The sequence below is a fragment of the Callospermophilus lateralis genome, chromosome 16 (assembly GCF_048772815.1).
Source record: "Callospermophilus lateralis isolate mCalLat2 chromosome 16, mCalLat2.hap1, whole genome shotgun sequence".
NCBI lineage: Eukaryota > Metazoa > Chordata > Mammalia > Rodentia > Sciuridae > Callospermophilus > Callospermophilus lateralis.
The window spans coordinates 18,640,085-18,664,601 of NC_135320.1; the positions used below are offsets into that span (position 1 = coordinate 18,640,085).

General features: G+C 38.5%; 1 protein-coding gene across 1 annotated transcript in view; it reads left to right on the forward strand.

Annotated features, from left to right (window-relative positions):
• Positions 1–588: 588 nt before the first annotated feature.
• Xkr4 (XK related 4) overlaps positions 589–24,517 on the forward strand; it is a 401,520-nt gene continuing 377,591 nt past the window's right edge. The window contains exon 1 of the mRNA XM_076836432.1: positions 589–1,391. Coding sequence (XP_076692547.1) covers positions 589–1,391 — 803 coding nt within the window. The remainder of the gene's footprint in view (positions 1,392–24,517) is intronic.

Sequence of the window (24,517 nt, forward strand, 5' to 3'; positions counted from 1 at the left end):
GACCCTCCAGACCAGTTCCCCCACCCGACTGCCGCTCCTCTCCGTCCCGGCCCCTCCTCCGGGGCCCTCCTCCTCCCTCGCCCCTCCCGAGTCGGGGTGGGAGCGGCGGCAGCTGGAAGGGAAGGGATGAGGTCATCCTCTCCCTCGGAGTCAGCTGGTGGAGGAGAGGAAGCGGGAGGAGGGAGCGCGCGTGAGGGGAGGAGAGGAATGTGCAGGTCCGAGGAGCGCCGCGGCGGCCGCTGCTGCTCCTGCTGCTGGCGGCGGTGGCGGCTCGGGCGGCAGCCGCGGGGCCAGGACGGCGAGGAGTGGAGGCGGCGGGCAGGGGCGCGCGCGGGGCGCCGTGAGCAGCTTGGCTCCGCGCAGGCAGCCAGGCGGCGCTCCTGCCGGCCCGAGGCGCGCCGCTAGCCCGGCCCAGCGCCCAGCCCGGCGGGCGGCGGCGGGCGGCAGGCGAGCCGGCGCAGGAGCAGGAGGAGGGAGAGCCGCGCCGCCTGGGAGGGAAGCCGGGGTGAACAGAGGAGGTGGCGGGAGGAGGAGACAGCGGGGAAAGGTGTCAGATAAAGGAGGGCTCTCCTTCGGTTTGGAGGCATCATGGCCGCTAAGTCAGACGGGAGGCTGAAAATGAAGAAGAGCAGCGACGTGGCATTCACCCCGCTGCAGAACTCGGACCACTCGGGCTCGGTGCAGGCATTGGCTCCAGGCTTGCCGTCGGGGTCCGGAGCCGAGGACGAGGAGGCAGCCGGGGGAGGCTGCTGCCCGGACGGCAGCGGCTGCTCGCGCTGCTGCTGCTGCTGCTCCGGGAGCGGTGGCTCTGGGGGCTCAGGCGGCTCGGGCGGCGGCGCTGGCGGCCCGGGTGGAGGCAGCGGGGCGGGCTCGGCGGCGCTGTGCCTGCGCCTGGGCAGGGAGCAGCGGCGCTACTCGCTGTGGGACTGCCTCTGGATTCTGGCCGCGGTGGCCGTGTACTTCGCGGACGTGGGCACGGACATCTGGCTCGCCGTGGACTACTACCTGCGCGGCCAGCGCTGGTGGTTCGGGCTCACGCTCTTCTTCGTGGTGCTCGGCTCGCTTTCAGTGCAAGTGTTCAGTTTCCGCTGGTTTGTGCACGATTTCAGCACCGAGGACAGCGCCACGGCCGCTGCCTCCAGCTGCCCGCAGTCTGGAGCGGACTGCAAGACCGTGGTCAGCGGTGGGTCTGCAGCTGGGGAAGGCGAGGCTCGTCCTTCCACGCCGCAAAGACAAGCATCCAACGCCAGCAAAAGCAACATCACCGCCACTAACAGCAACAGCAGCGGGGCCACCCGGGCCAGCGGCAAACACAGGTCTGCGTCCTGCTCCTTCTGCATCTGGCTCCTGCAGTCACTCATCCACATCTTGCAGCTCGGGCAAATCTGGAGGTACGGTATCAGGGGTGGGGGACAAGGGAGAGTCACTGCTGCTACTACATTCCCACTGCTTTGCTTTTGCACGAAAATCGTTCAGGATTGTTGTGGTGGTTACCCTAGTCACACTCTTTCAGTTGCTGTTGTTGTGTGTGTTTATGTGTGTGTGTTTAAATGGGGCTTGTAGTTTTAAGAATTTTTTAAATCAGCCTAGAGTGGGAGGGGAGTGAGAAACCAAGGAAGGGCAGCAAAGTGGTTTTAATCACCTCATCCCTAATGTCTTCCCACTGCCTCACTTGCTTCTCTCTCTTCATGTGCTACAACCTTCCCCCTCCCCATTTTCAGTGAGTAGCAGAGGATTCGGTCAGGTCTTTTAAAATGTTTTTACTACGTTGAATTTGATGTCAATGTTGCAATAAGGATTTGTTGTTGTTGTTCCTTTGGAAAAATTACCAATTCTATTTAGATGGGAGTTGTCATCACTCAAAAGTACCCACATTTTAATGACCACTGCTAGAGAAGTACTATAGTTAAAGCACAAAAAAGGCACTTAACTTGTCATATAGAAGCATACATATATCTCCAAGCATGAGTAAGTACATTTTACAGGCCCAGACTTACTTATATGTTGCACCTTCTGATTATCTTGCAATATCCCCACATCTGTTTTTTTTTTTTTCATGTGAATTAGAACCCTTGGTGTGTCTTATAAACTTTAATTGTACTTGGTATCTTCACTGGCTGCTTTGCTACTTAGTATTTGATCTACCGGATCTTCTTAGATGTGATATGATATATATATATATATCACTTCCAAACACAAACTTGAATACAAGCCTAAACTTGTTAGACAGGGGCATATTAACCACTCCATTGATTTATGGATATTGTAACAGTATGCTCAGGAATGTGTTCTTTTGACTTTTGTTTTAGTAGGTTTTGAAAACAGTATTGAACATCTCCGAAAGTGATGTATGTGGAATTATATAGATGCTAACATCCAGAGCTTTTATGGTTTTAGAATGAGTTAGTAAATTATAAGTAACATGTGGAAACTTCCTAGAAAGTGTACCTATATGGGACAGCACTCTGCTAATCTAGTGTTCTTTTTAAATTTTATTTTTATGTGTTTTTGTGATAAAATGTAAGTCATTAACTATGCCAAAGTACCTGCTTGAAAACAACACAGGGTTTGTGGAATGGAACACACACTTCTTTTGGTTTATTATGAACAGAAGCATTTTCATCTGAGAACAGCAAGTGTGATGGTTTCACCACCTTCTTAGGACCAGTACTTTGTAAACCAGAATAAACATTGCCAGAGATGGTGACTTCCTAGATTGTAAAAAAAAAATTTAAGCAGATACTTTCTGGAAAAGTGATATATGTTATGCAGTCAGACAGATTGACATTGGAAACATCTATATTTTGCAGTCAAAGGACTCTTGGAATGTAGATTAAATATGATAGCTCTATTTTCCATAGATGTCTGTTGGGAAGGCTTATAGCTTGATGCTCTTCTTCATGTATGATGAAGAACTAGAACCGTTGATTTAATTACTGAAATTATTTATGACTGCTATGCAGATGATTAGCATTTTAATCTGATAATGTGGTAAATGAGGCTTACAATTTCATTTGTTAACTTTTTCAAACTTTATGCAAGATTCCTTTTAAAGTTGCCTTTAAAGTTTCTCGATATGCAAATATATAGTATAATGCAAGTACTTCTCAGTTCTATTAACTAAAAACTATGAATTTTTCTACAAATAGATACATTTTGAAAATCTATCAAATTCTGCCAATGAATATGTTGCTTTATGTTGTATGTACTGACTCTTCTAAAAATGAGAAAGGATCCTCAATTTTCTCAGGAAGTAATATGCAGAAAATGGGAAATAATTAGGAAAAGATAAAGGCCTACAAACATCTTAGGGAGACCAGAGCCACTGGACCAACTGTCCTTACAGAATAGATATCAAGGGGGAAAAGCGATGGAAGAGTAAGGTTGAATGCAGAGAGAAAACCACAGTCTGCCAGCTAAAGGCATTAAGTGACCTAACCCTTGGAGGAACATGTGGCTCCTTTTTTGTTAAGCATTTCTGTAGTATTTTCATTAAAGGCAGAAGTATTATTATCAGAAATATTATCAGATATTTGTGAACTTTTCAGAATGATGTGTTTAGTATGGAAACCTGAATTATCATCTCCTTTAACTGCTCTTGGATTCTGGCTGACATATTTTGAGGATGCCAGGGTAACTTGATGCAAGCATGATCTAAGACTAATCAGCCTCATTTTCTCTTTATAAATAATGTGTATAAAAATTTTTGACCTAATAAAAGAAATTGCAAAGGGATAAGAAAGCGTATGAAATTTAACGTTCAGATACATTCTAATATGTTCCAATTTCTCTGAGTGTTGAACATTTGAATGGAAACTTTGGGGTAGAAGCATCTTTGATGATAAGCTGGTGAAATGTGACTCATCTCAGATTATTGTATTAGACATAGTCCAACATCTTAGACCACTATAAGACCTTCAATTAGATGTATTCTTCTGCCCCTTCTAGCTTTCCTTTTCAACGCACTGCACACAAATATTGCAGAAACACCAAGGTACCGAGTGGGTTCAAAGCTCAGAGGTCATTATTCATGTTTTAACAAGCTACTTTCTGGGATCAATAAAATAGATTTTAACTAGGTTGGTAACTGTTCATTGTATTTACATAAAATTCTAGTTCTTTTAGGGAAAGGTTAGATTCTAAAAGCTTTCTGTGGATAAAATCTTTTGAAATAACATCAAAGTGTTTGCTTGTACAGAAATGATCCATTTGTAACTTTGTGGGCAACATTTGCATGTATTTTTCCATGTATTACAAATGCAACTGCTGAAAGCAATGATACATATTCATTTTAATTAAAGTTTACTAATGGGAAATTAATGGCGGCTTTTAAAGTCACAGGAGGTAATACTGAGAAAGAGCCATTTGAAATAATGAAGTGAACTTCTGCTGTCATGTAAAAAGAGCAATTATGACTTTAACTGATCTGTGCCTGCAAATGAATTAGAAGCTGTGTTTCTTTATTATTCTTTTCATATGATTCCAGAAATTACTAAGAGTGAAGTTTAGCCAATGGGGATCAGAAATGCCCAAGTAGGACAGTTTTTAGCCCCCATGCCCATGACAAGTTGTTTCTAAATGTCTTTTTCCTTCAATATTTATCGAATTTATTCTCACAATCTATCTGAAATTTTCCTATGTATATAGGTACCTATTTATTTATCTTTTCTAGGAAATATGAACACTATAAAGAATAAGCCCATTAATGGATGCTGAGTCAGGAGGGTTTTCACCATTTTTGGTATCTTGGGTTTTCTTTGAGAATCTCTATAGTGAAAGGTGATAAAGACTCTTACCGTGCTTGCTATTCTACCCTTGCTATTAAAGGGTGTCCCATGTTCAAATAAGTAGGGAAAATGATAGGTCAAAAAGTTAAAAACTTTTCTTATAGCATGACTTCTTAGTGCTCATGTGTAGTTGTCAATAATTTTTGAGGTAACATCTATTAAATATGCTTGTAATTAATTATGTGGAATACAAAGCCTCTGAGAAACATTGTTCTATACCATTCTTAAACGTGCCCAAATAAGAATAATGACAACAATAATCTTATTTGGTATTTGAAAAATCTATAAGTGTTTTTTTCACTCTTTATCTCATCTAAGTTTTACAATAACTCAAGAGGAAATTATTAGTATCTTTACATATGAGAAAACTACCTCAGAGAGGTTAGGTAACTTGCCCAGGCTCACCCAGTTATTGTGTGGTGGTATAGTTAGGATTCAGAATTAAGCTTGTCATAAAGTCTGAGTTCTTTCTGGCTCAATTGGCTACTTTCAATTGCCAACTTGGACAAGAATGTGTTTAAACAACAACAACAACAACAACAACAAGAATTTAACTTTACTAAGGATGATCAAATAGGAAAGGGAGCTGCATTTTAGGCTGATTGGGGGAATCTTTCCCATAACACACCATTAGTCAAATAATAGAATAGGGACTAGAGCTCAAATGGTCTGACTCTTAAATCCAGTGTTTTCCTTACTATACCAGTTAGTCACACTAAGATTTTTGCATCAAATTTCAGCAAAGAAACATGATCTTGTTTTGAGGTTAATGATTAAATTGCTTAGTTATTTGCAAATGGTTGAGGTTCTAGAGGAAAGCAATGGGTAGGAAAATACAAAGGCTATAGAACTAAAGATGCTCTATTGATTCTGAATCAGTCCTGGGTTCTGATGGGTTAGGCAAGACTGGTGCCATTTGCTCCTTCATCAAATGTCTATTTTCTGCATATTTGTGTTCCCTCTCTGTAAATATTAATTATTTATTCATTGAGCATATATATTGAGTGCCCAGTACATGCAAGGAACTGTGTTAGCTACTATGTATCTCAAGCTGAGTAAGATACACTTCTTTTCTGGGAATCTATGGTGAGCCTAGTGAGCAAGACAGAAAGCTAAATAATTTCAATATAAGGATAAGCTCTATGATAGAAACAGGAAACATAAACCACATTGGTGGTTTGGGTAATATACACTGGAGAAGGTGCTATCTATAGGAGGGGTTGAATGATAAGAAAAAGCTGCACTTGAATGACATAGGACATTGACATTAGAGCCCTGAGCACAAGTGCATGCAAGTGCATCAAGACAAGGAGGCAAAAAAGAACTAGATGGGTTACCTGCTTATGCTCCAAATATGGGTGATGGAGAGCAGCTAGCCATGAGGATGGAGAATTCCTTGGGCAAGATAATGGAAATAATTTAGATTTTATTCTGAAGACATAGAGGAGACTTTGCAGGATTATAAGGAGTGTGGCTTAACAAAAGTGTTACCAAATTGTTTTGTTCACAAAATAGCAGAAAGTTGAAAGATGTCATAGAGGATTAATTCGTCTTTGACTCAGTCATATCTCTTCCACCATAAAAGCACATTGACCATGCAGAATTTGAGATTGGATGGTACTGGGGCATATAAATACATCCAACATGATAAAGAGTTGTTTATCCAAAACACAAATTGGTTGAAATGTTTACCTTTATCTATATGAAAGTAAAAATTCTCGGGCAAAAGTTTATTTATTTATTGGTACTGGGATTGAACTCAGGGGCACTTTGCCACTGAACTACTTCCCCAATGCTCTTTAATTTTTGAGACACGGTCTTGCTAATTTGATTAGACCCTCACTAAGTACAGGCTGGCCTCAAACTCGCGATTCTCCTGCCTCAGCCTCCTGAGCAACAGGGATTACAGTGTGGGCCACCACACCCAGCTCTAAAATTTGATTTTGAAGAGATTTTCCTTAGGATACAGTGGTCTTTTACACACACACACACACACACACACACACACACACACATATATATATATATATATATATATATATATATATATATATATCTGTTATATCTGTTGATGGGCTTTTATTTTATTTGCTTAATTATATGTGGTGCTGGGAATCAAACCTAGTGCCGTACACATACAATATTCTTTACCTTGTTGCAATTTAGGTTTCCTGATCCTTATATTTCTGCACTACTTTCAAATTTCCAGAGAGCTTGCTTTATCTTTTATTTGATCCTCAGAATAACCTTTGAGTTACTGCTTTCATTTTGCATATCTGGAAGTTGAGACAGAATTTTAAATGCTATATGCTTTAGGTCACATAGTTTTGGGCAGATTCTAGGTTAGAATTGAAGACTTATATGGAAGAAGAAAAAGCAATGGGAAAATGGTTGATGGGATTGAGGAAAATTAAAAGTAGAAGAAATGTCTGAAGACTTGAGATCACTCTGGAAGGGCTTAAGGATCGTAATGTGGTAGAGGCATTGGAGTTTTATGTAAGCCCTCTGATGCACAAGGGATGGTACTTGAGTTGGTGATGTAGCTTAGTGATCAGGCACTAAACTAGCATGCATGAGGCCCAGTTCCATCCCTAACATTGCAAATAATCAAACGAAGAGAAATAAAACCCCAAGCAAAGAAACAAAGCTACACTAAAACAAAACAAAACAAACATGGATGAGACCTGTAGGAAAGATATTTGAGGTGATGTAAGAAAGAATTTTTAAGTAATAAGAGATATCACAGATCAACTAAGACTTTTTGAACTGCTAAATTCTTATCATTTGGGTATACCAGCATAGTTTGAAAAATTAGGTAATGATGTAGTAGAGGGATTTTATCATACAAAAGGTTACACTATAAGATCATCTTCCAGCTCTGAGATTTCATGACAAAAACTTTATCATTACATGCTGCTCTAAACATAGCAGATTAAATTTTTCTTTTTGTGGGTGAAAGAAATAGACGGCATTTTTTTTTTGCAATACTGCAATTGTATCACTTTGAAATCTATTCATTGGTTTTTGAATCCAGTGTCTCTAGAGCATTGAAAATCCATAAAATACCCCTGAGTGCTGGGTTTGGTATTTAAATCTTTGAGTTAACTGATGGGCATAAATCTACACAAAATCAGACAACTCCTTGTGCATTTACTTGAATTTTCTGTATGAATTGGAATAATTTTCACATAAATCTATACGGTGGCTATGTCTATGAGCTACCTTTGAAATAGTTCACAGAAAGGTTGTAAATTGTTTCCATTCCCTTGAACCATGAATTCTTTGCTTCACAAAAGTGAAAAAATGTCTACTTATCCCCACCCGCCACATGCACATAATTTCAGACTATCTTAACAGAGAAGTTGAGTATAGTATCAATACAAATGTATACTCTCCGTTTTGAATGGTGTCCATAAATCCCTGGGGCTGTGGTTTTGAAAGTCTTTGCCATGTCATTTACAAAATTTTCCTTAATGATTGAATATTTAAGTGTACAACATGCTATTAAATATGTTCTGAATTTTATGGTTTTAGATAGTTTTCCTCCAAACTTAATAGCACCAATAACTGGGTCACTGATATGTGCAATGATTCTCTTTATATGCATTCACTGGCTCATCTGATTAACTCATTTCTTCAACTTGCTTTAGGAATTTGCACAGCACACTAACTAGATCTCTGAAATCAAGACTAGGGATTAAATTTGTATTTAAAATTATTATGCAATATGAAATATAAAGTACTATATGATTATAGTTATGAGAAAATATTTGTAAGGTGTGATTTTTACAAAATATTTCTATTGTATTATTGGATTTGGGGAAATATCACATTCAGCAATTCTCAATAGCAAATATGCTCTTGAATGACATTGCGTGATTCTGACCACAGTAACAAGTGACTTCATTCCTTGATGTCTATGGTTGCTGATGTCATAGCTGGTCAAAAAGTAAATCTATGGGCAGGTCCTCATAGAGTTATTTTATTTGTTTGAAAGTTAATATATATGAATGTATACTTAGTGAATATTTAAGGTTCTGTGAATAAAACTGTGCATTCTTTTTTTTTTCTTTATGAGCATGAAACTAAACTTGCTGTTTGGTTGCATTTTTTAGTTTCTTCTGGTATAGTGAATCGGAAAAAGTGCAATTTTATCTAGAAAGGTAAAACAAATCTTTCTCTCATTTTTTTCCCACATTTTTATTGGTACATCATAGTTGTACCTTGTTTTCATCAGTTTTTACACTGCTGTGACTAAAAGACCTGACCAGCACAATTGAGGGGTGGAAAAGTTTATTTGAGGGCTCGTGGTTAAGAGTTTTGGTTTATAAGATGGGCTCCATTCCTTGGGACTGGAGGTAAGGCTGAACATTATGGAAGAGAAGTTGGCAGAGGGAAGCGACTCCTATGATGATCAGACAACAGAGAGAGATCTTCACTTGCCAGATACAAATATATACCCCAAAGCCACGCCCCCAAAACCCTATCTACTCCAGCCACACCCCACTTGCCTTCAATCACCACTCAACTAATCCCATCAGGCGATTGATTCACTGTTTGGAGTAAGGCTTTCATGGCCCAGTTGTTTCTTTTCTAAAACTTCTTGCATTATCTCATAAGTGAGCTTTAGGAAGACATCTCATAACCAAACCATAACATGCATAATGGTGGAATTTGTTGTTACCTATTCATACATGCACATAATGTAACAAGGTAATCTGGCCAATATTATTCTCCAGTATTTTCCCTTTCCTTCCCTCTTCTCTTCTCTTGGTTCCTTTCCTCTATTCTACTGATTTCTCTTTGTTTTTCATGAAATATCCCTGCACCATCTTCCCCACCCCTGACTTTTTCCTCTCTACCCTCTAGATATGAGAGAGCACCTAAGACCTTCTGAGTTTGGCTTATTTACTTAATGTTCTCAAGTGCCATCTATTTTCCTGCAAATGACACAATTTTATTTTTTTTATAGATAAATAAAATCCATTGTGTTTATATACCATATTTTCTTTAACCATTCATTCATTCATTGATAGACACCTGGGCTGGTTCCATAGTTTGGCTATTGTGAATTGTGCTGCTATAAACATGAGTATTGCATGTATCATTATAGTATGACTTAACCACTGAACCACTGAGCAACATTCTCAGCTGTTTTTTGTATTTTATTTAGAGACAGGGTCTTGCTGAGTTGCTTAGGGCCTCCTTAAGTTGCTGACGCTGGCTTCATACTCATAATTCTCCTGTCTCAGCCTCCCAAATCTCTGGAATTAGGTGTGAACCATCATGCCTGGTGATATTAGGCTAAATTTCATGAAGTTCTAGTCAACCTTTGAGAGAGAAGTGCATCTTGCTTTGCATTACTGATTTTGCTAAATAGTGTAGTCAGACCGGAGAAGTTTTAGGATAGATATTTTTCATTCAATTCTTACCCATGCTTGAATATTTGAGAATCTGCTTATATCCAGAATTATTAAGGGTTTTTTTATGCTTCTATCTACCTACTTATAGTTTATAGTCACGTTATCATAAAACTGAATCCCACATCTGTGTGTGCACAGAGCCAATACTGTTTGCTGATTGCCTAAAGAAGTGTTAAAATGGAAATAAATCAGGTAGTTTGAAGGACATCATTAGACCTTTTCTAATCCTAAAACAGGAGAGGGCTATAGTTAGATTCCCAGTGATGGAGCTTTATTAGAGTGACATTAGTCCTTTCGGAAACTGGACTAAGTTGAGTGTCAGAAGAGATGATTTGGCCAACTTTGTTGTGGCAGACCAGGCAGGTCATCTGTTCTAGGCTGTGTGTAACTGTGTGTACAGATGACATAGTGCAGCTTTTGTGATGCCATTGAAGTTTAGAGATTTTGGTTTCCTCCTTCTGGGTTTTAGTTTTCTATTTGTGGATTGTAAAAAAAACTTTTCCAGTTTTTTTTCTAGGTCTTCAAATTTATTCTGTTCTTATAGATTATTTCATTAGCATCCATCATATACTGGGAAGTCCCATGAGTTCCTCCAGGGCTACCAATAGAGCCTTTCTGTTTTTGTAAATCATTTAGGGGGTTTCCAAAGGAGTTTCCAAAGATGCTATTATTAGTGTCAAAATTCCCGGGAACAGATATTATTTGTGCATGGAGACTTTTAAAATTTTTTTCAGTAATACAACTAACTCTATGCCATTTCTGAATTTTAGTTATGATGACACAAAACCATTTTCATGAGAACACATACTGAAACTGATCACTAATTCTAAGATACATACAGATAGACTTGGAAGTCCAAAATCATCATCTACATTTCAGTAGTGCGGTTACCCAGCTGGAGTGCTGTGATTAGCAAATAACAACAATGCCTCCCAGGCTTTAAGAGAACTATCCATTATGTCATTGAGAAGACTGTTGTCAGAGCTAGATTTGCTTTTAAATTAAAAGCTTGTCTTGGGTTGTGCTGTGGCTGATTTAATATTGCTGGAGATTGAATTTCAACTCTTTACAAAGATACAACAGATCTATGCTTGTTAAAGAACAGGGATATGTTGCATTCTGGTAGAAAAGAACATGGCATTAACCCTTCCTGAGTGGGAATAACCTGGACTCTAGGGTATTAGGAATCATTCTAAAGCTGAACAATTTTGAACCCCAACATTTGATATTTTTTAAAGTTTAAAAAATTTGAAGCATCTCCTTTAAGGTCTTCTGAACTAAGTATGTTAGAGTGTTTTCTCATCTGCATGATTCATAAACAGGCTGTTTGAATCAGTTCCACTTCTTTTGTTTAATTTATACATATGCCATATTTCTCTGACAGGGGAATCCTTTTGTGCAAACAGAAATGTGGGCTGTGTGTGGGGTGAGTGAGGATGAGTCCAAGGGAGCATCATGCATGTAGAGATGAAGTGGGATCTTCAGTGGCTGTGACTTGAAAAAGACTTGAGCTGACTTCAGTTTGACTTCCCATCAAGTACACTGTGTTTAAGAAGGACAAAGTCACCTTTCTGTACACCAAGAGAGGAGAGGTTTCATCCATATAAAAAACAGACTTCCTTGACTACTTACTCCTTTTCCTCTCTTTCCTTCTCCCCTCTCCTCTCCTTCCCACTCCTTCTCCCCTCATTTTCTTGCTCCCTCCACCTCCTCTCCCCTTCCCTTCTCCCTCTTCTCTTCTTCCTTCTCCTTCTCCTTCTCCTCCTCCTCCTCCTCCTCCTCCTCCTCCTCCTCCTCCTTTTTCTTCTTCTTCTTCAATAATAGCCATGACTAGAGATCTGAGTTTGAAGCTTAATGCTTTTCTGGTCTTTTTTTAATTTTTAAAGTAGTGGAGAGTCAATAATCAAAGCAAAGAGGGCTATTGAAACCATAACTGTTAACAAAATGATCTCCCATAACTTCTGTCATTAGTTCATGGCATAGTCACTGTATCATTGTGACAGTAATAATGAGGAAATGATCTTTCAGAAAGACAGGGGGAAAGGATTTTTTTTAAAGGCTTCTTTTCTTTTGATAGATTTTCAGCTCATTAATTAATTGCCCATTTTTTTAAAAGTAAAATTAAGAGCAATCATCTTTTAAAATATAGGTCAATTTCAGAACACTTTCCCAAACAATTTATAATAGTTGGAACTGTTTTTGTAACCTAAGTTAATACGAGTGTCCTATGGGGCTTTGTATTTCCAGGGGATGTACTTCTATTAAGAGTCACAAATACCCTGTGGGTTTTTTTTTTTTCTTGGTGATGTGATGGTCTGGCTTGAAAAAAAAATGAGTTCTGTATGTGAGTGGGTAGCCTAACAGTGTCTTAATGAGCGTGTAAGTATTAGTTGTGTTCCTATTTCTGAAAAATTATAATAGTTTAAGGATATATGGACTAACTTCAAAATATGTTTGGAAGCAAATTAGTAAGGAGGAAGAAGCCTGAAGTTTTTTTATCAAGCAAGTATGTTCAAATATTCTAGAAAATATCACTGAATTTCCTTCTCTGACCTGCTAATAGGAACCAGGTTGTTATTCCTGAGGCATGCATCTATTAGTTTGAGGAAGAAAAAACTTGGCCACAAGAGAAATGAACAAAAATAGAGACTTTTATACTATAATTAGAGAGTGAATTTTCCATCCTTGTAAAAGAGTTGGAAAATTATACTGACTCTCATTATAAAATGCACCCCAACAAAGCTTACAGCAGGGCTTCACCAGCCAAGTCAAGGTTCTGTTAAGGTGGGTTTGTTCCATGGGTTGAAGAAGACAAAATGTGAGTTGTGAAAATGGTCAGGTTTATAATGTTGAGAATATCAGCAGGGTGTGCAGTCTGAGGGTATTTGATCTGAAGGCTTTGTGTCATCAGAACTAGGCAAGGAATCAGCATCCAGAGGGTTAAGACCAAGGCACATCATTACAGATGGAAAATAAAAACTAGTTGTCACCACCTCCAAGCAATGGTTAGAAATAAACTTGTGAATACAGGTTAGGTATCCCTTACGCAAGACAGGACCAGAAGGGTTTCAGATGTTGGATTTTGGGGGATTTTTAGAATATTTGCATTATACATAATAAGATAACCTGAGGATAGGACCCAACATAGAATTTATTGGTGTTTCATTTATAACCCAGACACATAGCCTGCAGGTAATTTTATATTATTTTAAATACTTTTGTGCATGGTGCAAAGTTTGTCCACATGGAACCACCAGAAAGCAACAGCATTACTCTTTATTATAGTTGCCCTGTGGACCATCTCAATTTTCCACTTGTGGCATCATGTTGGCATTCAAGAAGTTTTGGATTTTGGACCATTCCAGATTGAGAATTTTTCAGATTAGTGATGGTCAGCTTGTACCAGAGGTAGTGAGAATTTGAAACCAAGGACAAAGAAAGCAAAACATGATTCTCATGCTTCAAAATGTAAAACTGATGAGAAACTGGTTTGAATTTTATTTTATTTTATTTATTTTTGAATTTTTATTTTTAGTATAAATTTCTCTCTAGTCAGATATTCATAGCAATGCTCAAGAGTGGAATTTGAGTTCCCATCCCACGGAGGGGAGGGCAGAGAGCTGGAATGCAGGCAGGTTCACATTCAGCTAGGAGGATGAAGTACAAGGTTAATGGAAGCTCTTGACTAAATCACTACTTGGTCAGTATTGTCAGTGGCTGAGAATAGAACGAAGAAAATAAGTGACCAGTGATAACCCTTTATTCATGGGCTTGACAAATGTCTTCTTAAAAACATAGTAAAAAATACATATGGGAAAGAATATGTTCTGAAGGTTTCCAAACTAGGACAGGAGGCAAGTCCTGTACATGCTCAGTGATGTTGAACTAATGGTGACGCTGTGGCCTTACTGCTCAACATGGGCCCTGCAGACCTGCAGCAGCCCAGCTCTTTGGATCTTCTCAGAAATATAATCTCAGACTCACCCTAAAGCTATTGAATGGCTTTTAATAAGACCTCCAGGTGATTAGTATGCACAAATAGTTTGAAAAGCATGGAGCAGTTGCTGGTGCTACAGAGAAAGGTAACTTTCTCTTCAGTTGGTCAGAAAAGACTAATTCAAGCTGGACATTAATGGGAAATATGGTTGATTTAGACATTGTAATTGGCTTAAACACCAAAGCTAGCTCACCTAGTGTAACAGAGTTGTTGCTTAGAAATCAGTGGCGATAGAAATCACTGCATAGACCATAGTTGCAGCACAAATAAAATCTACTGGTAGAGGAAGGGAAACCTTTGAATATTTTTTAAAAATCTGGGATTTTATGATTTTGTTTCAGAATTGATCTCTAGGAAAATAACTGAGTATGTTGAATGCTTGCTTCTCATAGTTTTATGTCATGCTCAGGCCTTCTGTCAACTCAGTTGCTAGGGATGGAGTCATCAGTGGAGACCAGAGGTGGTGAGAATGGCACTATGTCTTCATAATGGGGGCAGATGCTATGGGAAGCACTAGCTGCAGAGAAACTAGTCACTGAGAATAGAAAGTGAAGTTGAAAGTTTTCAGCAAGACGTGATGATTGCAGTCTGTTCTGAGAAGAGGAGTGGGCTGGTTGTGGCATTCTTACTCATATTTTTCTGAATAAGAAGCAGTTATGAGGGTATGCAAAGGCCATGCAAACTCATTGGGTAGAGCGGGTGGTGCAGAGGGAGGGCAGCTTCTTGTGCATCTTTTAACCTCCACTTTTAGTCCAATAGACCACGGAGTCTCTGTGGTCCACACAGGGGAGGGAGAACTGAGGAAGGGATAGAAGGCAATGGAACTAGATCTCTAGATGCAAAAGACTAAACTCTGACCAGAAGTTATCTTGGTATTCATATAAAAAAACACAGAAAGATTTCTGATGAAAAGTCTTTTTCATATGATTCAGCTCTCCACCACCACCCATAAGGCCTGCAAGACACAGATAGAGGATAAGAAAGAATAGCAAAATGGGTAAGCCTGTTTTCCTGCTTTACCACAATGTCTTCTTCCCTGCAAAAATATGACAGTCAATACTATGACAGAATACATCAGCGTTCGTAATTTGGAATAAAGAGTTTGTGAGAATGGTGTCTTACGAACATTTGTGTAGACATATATTAGCTATTTCTGTGTTCCACATTAAACAGGAGAGAAGAGGGTGTCCTTCCCAGAAATGCCTCTTTTCCAAGTGTTAGCTCTCTCATTTCCCTTTCATACAACCACTGCGTTGCTGTGATGTCACTCTGTTGCTAGGGTTCCCCGCCCCCTCTAGGTGCTAGGATGTGATTGTTAGTTCAGTGTTCTTAAGTGTTCCCATGGAGAGTTACTAAGGTAATTTTTCTTACTCTGCTTTGTAGTTACCCTGCCAAGCGCTGGACCTGGATAGCTTTTCAATATGGTATCTACTTAGGACACGTGATTACTGAACATTTAAAATGTGGCTAGTCCCTATTGAGATGTGTTCTAAGCATCAAATACCTGGGAGATTTTGAAGCCTTGGGGTGGAAAATACTGATAATAGATACTTCACTCATCAGTTTACACTGATGACATGCTAAACCGATAATGTTTTGGATTAAATAAATACCTGATTAACATTAATTTTGCCTGTTATTTACTTTTCACTTATTTTTGTTGTGTTGGGTTCTTTTGCAGTGCTGGGTATTGAACCGAGGGTGTGGTGCATGCCAAGTACATGCTCTACTGCTGAACTATACCCCCAGCTGTCTGTAAACTATTCTATTGATTAACTGAAAATTAAAATTGCATATGTAGCTTTCATTATGTTTCTATTAAGCAGTGCTGAGCTTTATGTCAGAACTTTTCGAGGAGTCAGAAGAAGGAAGTCCAGATGAAATGTTTCAAAAAACTAGATGGAAATTTTACAGGAGTTTCCAGGGTGACTTGATTGGCTGCTGAAGCAGAATGACAATGGATTTTGAAAATGAGATTACCTGCTGGTGTAAATTGACTCTTTAGTAGAAAAATCCCTAGTATGCATAAAGCTTATTGTCATACCTGCTTTCTGCCTTGCTTAAGATGCAGCAACGTGCTGTGCGTATATGGTGACTTAATAAATAATATATGATGAGGACAATAAGGACTAAACCTTCATCATTTTTGGTTTCTACTTTCATGCTCTTCTCACTATATTGTGCTGTTCTGAGGTTAATCCAAGGGAACCAATTGGAGAACCATTTTCTCACTTTTCATACTGGGCAGCTACGTTGAAAATGTCAATGATTTCAATTTACTATGATGTGAACTAGTTAAGACCAATTACAGTCTTCCACTGACCATGGGGAGTGGGAAGATATACAGCCAATGAAGAGAGTCAGGTTTTTGTTCTTGTCTTCTCAACTTCAAAATGGTTGGTGAGAATTAAATCGTAACTTCTGAAGTGCCTTGAAGCTCAAAAATTAAAACTACTCAATGAAATTGAACATGTTGATTCTTTTGATAAACCTCATTGAATATTTACTTGAGAAACAATATTCATGTTTTATTGAGGCTGGGTTAGTTTATTTCTGATCAAGTACTACTAGGATTGATATATCACACTAGACTTCAAATGAGAGACTATGGATTAGACTCATCCATAATGTGTCACATTGATTTGATACCTAATAGTAAAATACATGTTTATTTCCCTTGAGAAATACATAACACAAAAGAGTACTAAGTAGTTCTATTCCTATGTGAAGAGTGTATAATTAACCTGTATTTATATTCTCATTTTGCACACAGTCATGCTTTGCATATACTAATATTCTGCTCCACATACATTCAAATGTTCATGGATTATAAATTCCACTACTAGCACACAAGGCAAAGTCCCTCTGTCAGTCACATCTCCCACAGTCTGTTTTTGACTCTGTCTCTCCTACATTGTATGACTTCAGATTCATTTTCTATCTCAGAGGAGCAATTCTAACCATCCAACATATGTAAATGCTATAAGACTCATTCTCAAATGCATGCAATTCAAAATTTTTGGAATCAGCTATAGTTAGTTTTTATAAACGGAATTCCAAGTGTTCATTTTTAAAAATCAAATGAAGTCTGATATGACTATTTAAAAGATTCCCCTCCCCAATTGGATGTGACTTTACTAGGGCTCTCCAACTGTAGTCTGATCTTATTTTAATTCTGTTCAATAGTATTCCATTAAAAAACATGCAATATCATTTTTCATGTCAGTTCAATGGCATTTTTGCAAGATATGGTTATTCCAAAGAGACTAGGTGACTTCCAAATATTTCTTGGAAGAAAATGAGTTCTAATTTCTTAATTTTTTTAAATCTCAATTTGTATGCACTCAGAAAAGTACATATCTATACCACTATTATTTTTTTCATGATTTTCTTCTATGAACACACATAATCATGTGGTTGTATAGGTAGGATATATTGTAAAAGAATGGACCTGATTTCATTAAGTCAGATACTCTGGAGTGAAAATGCCTTCATTAATTCAATTCATAAATATTTATCAAGAGTTCATTATATGCAGGTTCTGCATACCGAGTTGATAATAAAATGTGCTTTTGGACTTCAAGGAATTCAATGGCCTACAAGAGTTTCTCTTATTTATAACAGTTTATGCCTCAGAGGTGCCATGCATTATCAGTGAAGGTGAGGATAGAATTGTTTGGTAGAATAGGGGAGAGATATGGGCTTCTACCTGGAAGGTTTTGCAGAGGGTATAACTTTTGAGTGAGACCTAAGTACATGCTATGCAGAGAAAAGAATCAGCATGTAAGGACATTTTCTGTTGTGTGAAGGGCTGAAGTGGGATGTGTGAAGAAAGCAATGTCAACAGATGCTAAGTGAGCTTGGGACTCAAATAACCAGGGTCATGAGTGCATCCCTAAAAAATCTCAACTTGATTCTGTTTCAACAGATGGCCCTGAGTATCAGAGAAGGCTCGGGGGACATGTTTGGATGTGTATTTTCAAACAGTTACCTTTTTACCATGGGAACAATTGAATTGCAAGTTGGAAATATTTGAGAAGGAAGTCACCTGAATTCAAAGCCAGAGAAAAGGAAATGTGGGTGAAGGGTGGACTTGAAAACTATTTGAAACTTTAAAACGCTCTACAATGACTGTTACGGTTTAGATTTGAGGTATCCCCCAAAAGCTCATGTGTGAGACAATGCAAGAATGTTCAGAAGTTAGATGATTAGACTATGAGAGCCGTAGCCTAATTAGTGGATGAATCCACTGATATGAATGAACTGAGTGGTAACCGTAGGCAGGTAGGATGTGGCTAGAGAAAGGAGGTTACAGGGGAGGGGGGTTATGCCTTTGGCTTTTATATTTTGTCCCTGGTGAGCAGACCTCTCCCGCCACCCCGCACCCCGCCTTGTTACCGTGTCCTGAGCTGCTTTGTTGTACCACACCATTTGGCTATAATGTTCGGCCTCATCTCAGACCTAAAGCAATGGAGTTAACTGTGGATGGAACTTCTGAAACTGTGAGCCAAAATAAACTTTTCTTCCTCTAAGTTGTTCTTGTCAGGTCTTTTGATCACAGCAACTACAAAACTGACTAGCCAGGGCCTTGAGTGTTCCCTAAGAAAGAGCAAGTGAGACGAAAGTGCTCAAGTGGGCTTGGCGGGGTTCTCACTAAAGATTTTGATAGTATTGGTTAAGGACTCTATTTAATGAGTTATTGGAAAAGGCATAAACATAAACAGAGTTGGAAGTATGTTAAATAAAGATGCTCTGTAAATGCAGTCTGAGCAATTAAAAAAGATTTACCAGAGTACAGCTAAATACAGCATAGTGGATAATTAATAGGCCTGTGACAACTTGGTAATAACTACCCTGAACTTTTACAATGGTGAATTAACATATGTACGTGTCAGAAAGAGGGTTTGCTTTTACAATTAACACCAGTTAGCTGGGAAATTTCTGCACAGAAGTTAATTAGGGATCTCTGGTAAGGGAACCTGGTGATTAACCAATCTCCTAAACCAAAGGTGCCTAACTTTGCTAACTCCATTCATGGTTTATGGTTGAACCAAAAAAAGGAAGTTGGTTGAAAATTCCATTCTCCTTTTCCCTGCTTCTATAAGCTCTAGCGTCAGATGTTATTTTGGATTTCTCTTTCTTTTCTAGGAAATGAGCATCTGTTCTCTGTTCTGTCCACCTATAAAAGACATCTAGGTGAAGTTCAGGTACCTGAATAGTCTGAGCCATTCAAATAATTAGGATATGGTGAATTCTCTGCTTTTGATAGTTTGGGATCATGGATTCAGTGTATCTCAGTAATCTTTTTCAGAGAAAGGTATTTATGAATCAAACTCCTCTGGCCCATTTTATTCCATTGTATCATCTCTTGAGTGGGTTTTAGGTTCACAGCAAAATTTAATGGAAAGCACAGAAAGTTCCCCTATGTCCCTACCCCTCCTCCAGCCACTTCCAGTTCCCCTGTTATTAATGTCTTGCATTAGGGTGGTATATTTGTTTCAATTAATGGACCAATATTAATACACTATTATTAACAATCCATAGCCTACATTAGGATTCACTCTTTGTGTAGAATATCCTATGGGTTTGGGGAAATGTATAATGATATGTGTTGATCATTACATTATCATAGAGAGAGAGTAGTTTCACTACTCTAAAAATCCCCCATGCTCTGCCTCTATCTAATCTACCCTTACCCAAACCTCTGTCACTGATGTTTTATCCATAACTTTGCTTTTTCCAAACTGCCACCTTCTGTTGTCTTCTTTCACTTACCAATATGCATTTAGGGTTCCTCTGTATCTTTCTGTGATTTGACAGTTCATTTCTTTTTAATACTAAATAACATTCCATTGTTACTTAGTAACATCACAGTTTGTTCATTCCTTTACCAACTAAAATAAATCTTGATTGCTTACAAGGTGTGGCAATTATGAGGAAATCTGCTATAAACATTTATATGCATGGTTTTGTGTGGACATAAGCTTTCCTCTTGTTTGATTAATACCAAGGAGCACAATTGCTGGATCATATAGGAGAAAATGTTTAGTTTTTTTAAGAAACTGACAATTTTTTTTTCAAGTAGATGTACTATTTTGCATTCCCACACTTACCAACTCTTGGGCACTGGCTGTGTACCAAGTAACTTTCTTTTGGAGTCACAAAGTTAGTGAACCAAGGCTCAAAGTGTTATTCTTATTCTAGAAATAATTAAATGGCATGAATTTTCCCATATTACTCATACACTAAAATTAGGGTGCAATTTACTATTTAGAATCTATGCTTTATAGTATAAATGACATAATTAATTCTTGATGAAAAAACCAATAAAATAATACCAATTTAAATTACTGTAAGATATTAATTATACTATTGATGCTAGAATATTATTTTATTAGGTAGTTTTATGGAATTATTATACCAGATGTCTTGACATTGAGTTTTAGTGCCAATTCTAATTTCACAGGGTGCAAGAAAATTGATTAGAACCAAATTTGTCTTTGTATCCTTAGGATTAGTGATTTTCATGAATTTATAAACTTTCTGAGTAATTATTACTTGAAAAAAATATAGCTGTGAGGTAAATGCTTTTTGTTTTTCAGAAGGAAACATGTACAGCAACTACAGATATGCATGCACACAAACATGCACACCTTTGAAATACTTTGGAATTTTGCCAGAGACTTGGACAATTGCCCAGGGTAGCCCAGTTCACTCACCTCTGCTTTACTTAGGCTCTGACTCAAATGGACTTGAATGGAAGTTGTGCACATATGAATAGTAGCAATTTGGTTTCTCTACCTGTTAAAAAACTTTGTCAGAATCTATTTGAATTTTTATAGTATTAACTAGGATTGAGCTAAATTATTTTGGAACTTTTAAAAGCAGATAATGAACTTAAAAATTTTGTTCTCGTCTGTTGGATGAAACCCAATAAAAAGGTGACCATGTTAATCATTTTTAACCTAAGTTATTCAATCAGGTGATTTTCTGGCTTACTATATACTGTCTACTTACTGTTTGATATCAAATGTCAGTGTCCAATGTCAAAACAGTGTCAGATGTCTTTACATTATACATAAATATTTGTTTCATTCCATGTTCCTAATTTTGTTTCTGTGTTTCCATTTTTTTTTTAATGTGGGATGGTGAAAATTACAGATAAATATTTATGAAATTGAAAGTTTAACCAATGTGTTATGGCACTTCTAGTAAAGTCTGTCTCTCTGAGAAGGACACTACAACTTCACCAGACTCATTAAACAGGGTCAGTCATTCCATCTAGTTGAGGCCTCCTAGCTTTGGAATTGATCAAGACATTTATCTCTCTATAGTGAACATAAAGTGTAAGTCTGTAGATAGAATGGGATGATTTATGAATAGCAGTATGTGAGCACTTCCTTTTTTGTAGAATTAACAGAGACTTGCTGAGGAAATACTTTGTTATATGGCTCAAAGGCAGAATAAAGTTTTGCTTAGTTATATGTGAAAGATCAAAAATCTACTGTACAAACTTGAGATACAATAACAACAGAAAAGGAAACACTGTTCAAACAAACTCTAGTCTAAATGCTGTGACTATCAGCAAAATACCTCTCTCTCTCTCTCTCTTTCTTTCTTTTTTCCTATGTAAGAAAAAAACCAATTAAAACCACATTCACCTGAGGATTTACTGTGTGGTCCCAGATATGAGGCGGAGGGCTTAGTTGCTAGGGAAGTAAGAAAAAGTCAGACTGAAAGAGGGGAGGGGAGAGGGAAGGAAGGCTGTGAGCCTAGCAACCTGGGGTGCATGGACAAATTCCTTCATATGTTCACGAGTACCTTATAATTATATATTGGCATTTACTCCTTCAGTAATGTTTCTGATTTCTTGTGGCATAGAGTTCTTGGTTTTATCAGCCTCACACGGATTCATTTGATCTTTCAGTTCACCACTTCCTTCAGAAGAACTCTTCATAAGAATAGAAACTGATTTGTTTATGGCAGTGTCCCCAGGACATGCCCCAGTTCATGGTTTATTCGCAGCATGGTGCCCGGTGCATTGCTGCCATTTAATATGTATTGGTTGATTAAACGAATGAAATGAAAATCCACAAGCTAATAAAGGACTTTATTTTCATTCGAAGGAAAAAAAAAATTGGGTAAATTCCTAAATTCTATATATTCTATTTTACTTGTGAAATTAATCCAGAGAGATCAAAAGAAATAACGATGCCCAGGACATTCCCACATAGCATGCCTGGTGTCATTCTGTTAAATTTTGCAGCTAGCATCAGGCGTGTGGATGGAAGAAATGGATTTGCACTGTGTTGGGACACACCAGCATGCAGGCTCAGGGCCCCTCAGAGCCCTCTAATCCACAGTGGCACTGCATTGACTAAATCCAGCTGCCAGTTCCCTTGGAGAACTTCTCAGGAGCAGCCACCCACTGAGAAAACTGACAACCTTACACCCCAGGGCCTGGCATCCACCTGGCCCTTAAAAGCAGAAGCTCTGGTCCTGATGTTGTTGCTGCTCTCCCCAGAAGCAGCCACAGAGCCCTGTGTATCTAACAGGCTCCTGCCTTATTGTGTCCCACAGGGAGGACCCCCATACCTTGGAGTGACAGCCATGATTTATTACACCAGGTGGTCCCATTCTTTTTCCCTTGTGAAGTGAGAGCAAGCGAGCAATGAAATTCTGCATGTGTCTCTCTCTGTGTGTGTGTGTGTGTGTGTGTGTGTGTGTGTGTATTATAAAATTACATTTTGCATCTAACAATTCTGACTATGGGACAAAACCAAATGGCATGGGTGAGCACCGTGTCCCATCATTTTTACTTGCTCCCGTGTCACCCACACAATGTGCTTATTTATAGCAATCCCTCTAAGTCTACTCCCCCTGCCCTTTTGCTGCTTTCTGTAAAACAAGGTGAATTCTCCTGCTTTAATTATGGTCTGTCAGCCCTCTTTCTCCACTCCCCGGTGCTACAATCTTAATAGCATGCAGCTCACAGATGCTCCCCTTCCTTGTTCCTGCCTGGCTTGTGATGCGGGGGGCCCAGCAATCCCAAACTGGCAATGATGCTCTCTATCTATGTGATCCCTTCTGCTGTGCTCCTTGGCTGTCCATCTGCTTGCAGAGAATGTCCCTCTGGTCAACACACTCTCTTCTCCGTTCTGCCTGTGATATATCTTAGCAGAGCAAGAACCACGTTCCCTCCCCCAGCCTCTCACTTCAGTCTTCTTCCCTGTGAACAGGGAAGAGGGAACTTGAATTATTTTCATACTCCAGGGCTCCTTTGAGTTTGGTTCTGAACACCAGGGCTGCCATAAGATTTAAAGCCTGTTATTGTTAATACTCTTTCTAGTATTATGATGTGTCCTGACATGAGTTTTTATCTCTTTGAAAACATCCTCACGAAAGTTTAAGGCCAAGTGTATTTGTATTACGATTGTTCTATAGCTTCAGAGTAAGTCTTAAGCTTCATAAGAGCTTTTAGCATTTGGATCACTGAGGGAAACCCAGCCATGGATTTACTGTTCAGTGAGACACATGTACACCGTCCAATTCAGTTTCAGTATTCTCATTTTTTAACAGGAGAGCTAAGGTGAGATGTTCAAGTATAATTCAAGATTGCCACCACTTTCTTCAAAAAATAATCTATCCATGCTTGAAATATTACAGTCAGTAATTTATCCAAGTTTTTGAAAAGGTCTTGCCAAATGCCTGGTAGCTACTCATGGCAACACTTAGCCGCTGCTAATCCTGGAAAGGTATTTGAAACTCATATATTATAAGGTTTAACATGAAGCTATTTTTCTGGAAAATGTTATTGATTAAAAAAAATACCAAAACTTTTACTTATAAAAAATATAATTTAGCTGGTATATTTTAGGTAACTGTAGATGGTAAATTCTGTTTGCTTATCAATTTTTAATTTTTTTTTGTATTTCTTTAGAAGTACATTGTTGCCCATTTATATGGCAAAATCCTTTTACAAACCATAAAAAAAAGCCATGAGCCGACAAAAAGACACATAATGCTCTAGAAAAATATCTTTGCGACACATATTATAAAGAGCTATTTTCTATCAATAAAAATGTTCACCAACCAACCAGAAAAAAAATGACATATGACCCATTTAAAAATAAGCAAAGATCATGCTTAGACAGTTCACAGGAAAAATAAAAATATTTTTAACATACACAAGATGAACACCTTCACTTATAAGGAAGGAAACACATCCTTGTTTAAAGCTCTGTTTGTACATGGATGGTGCATAAAATCTGTCTTGTGTTTTTTGAAGTTAAGAGCAAAGACCCTTCTAT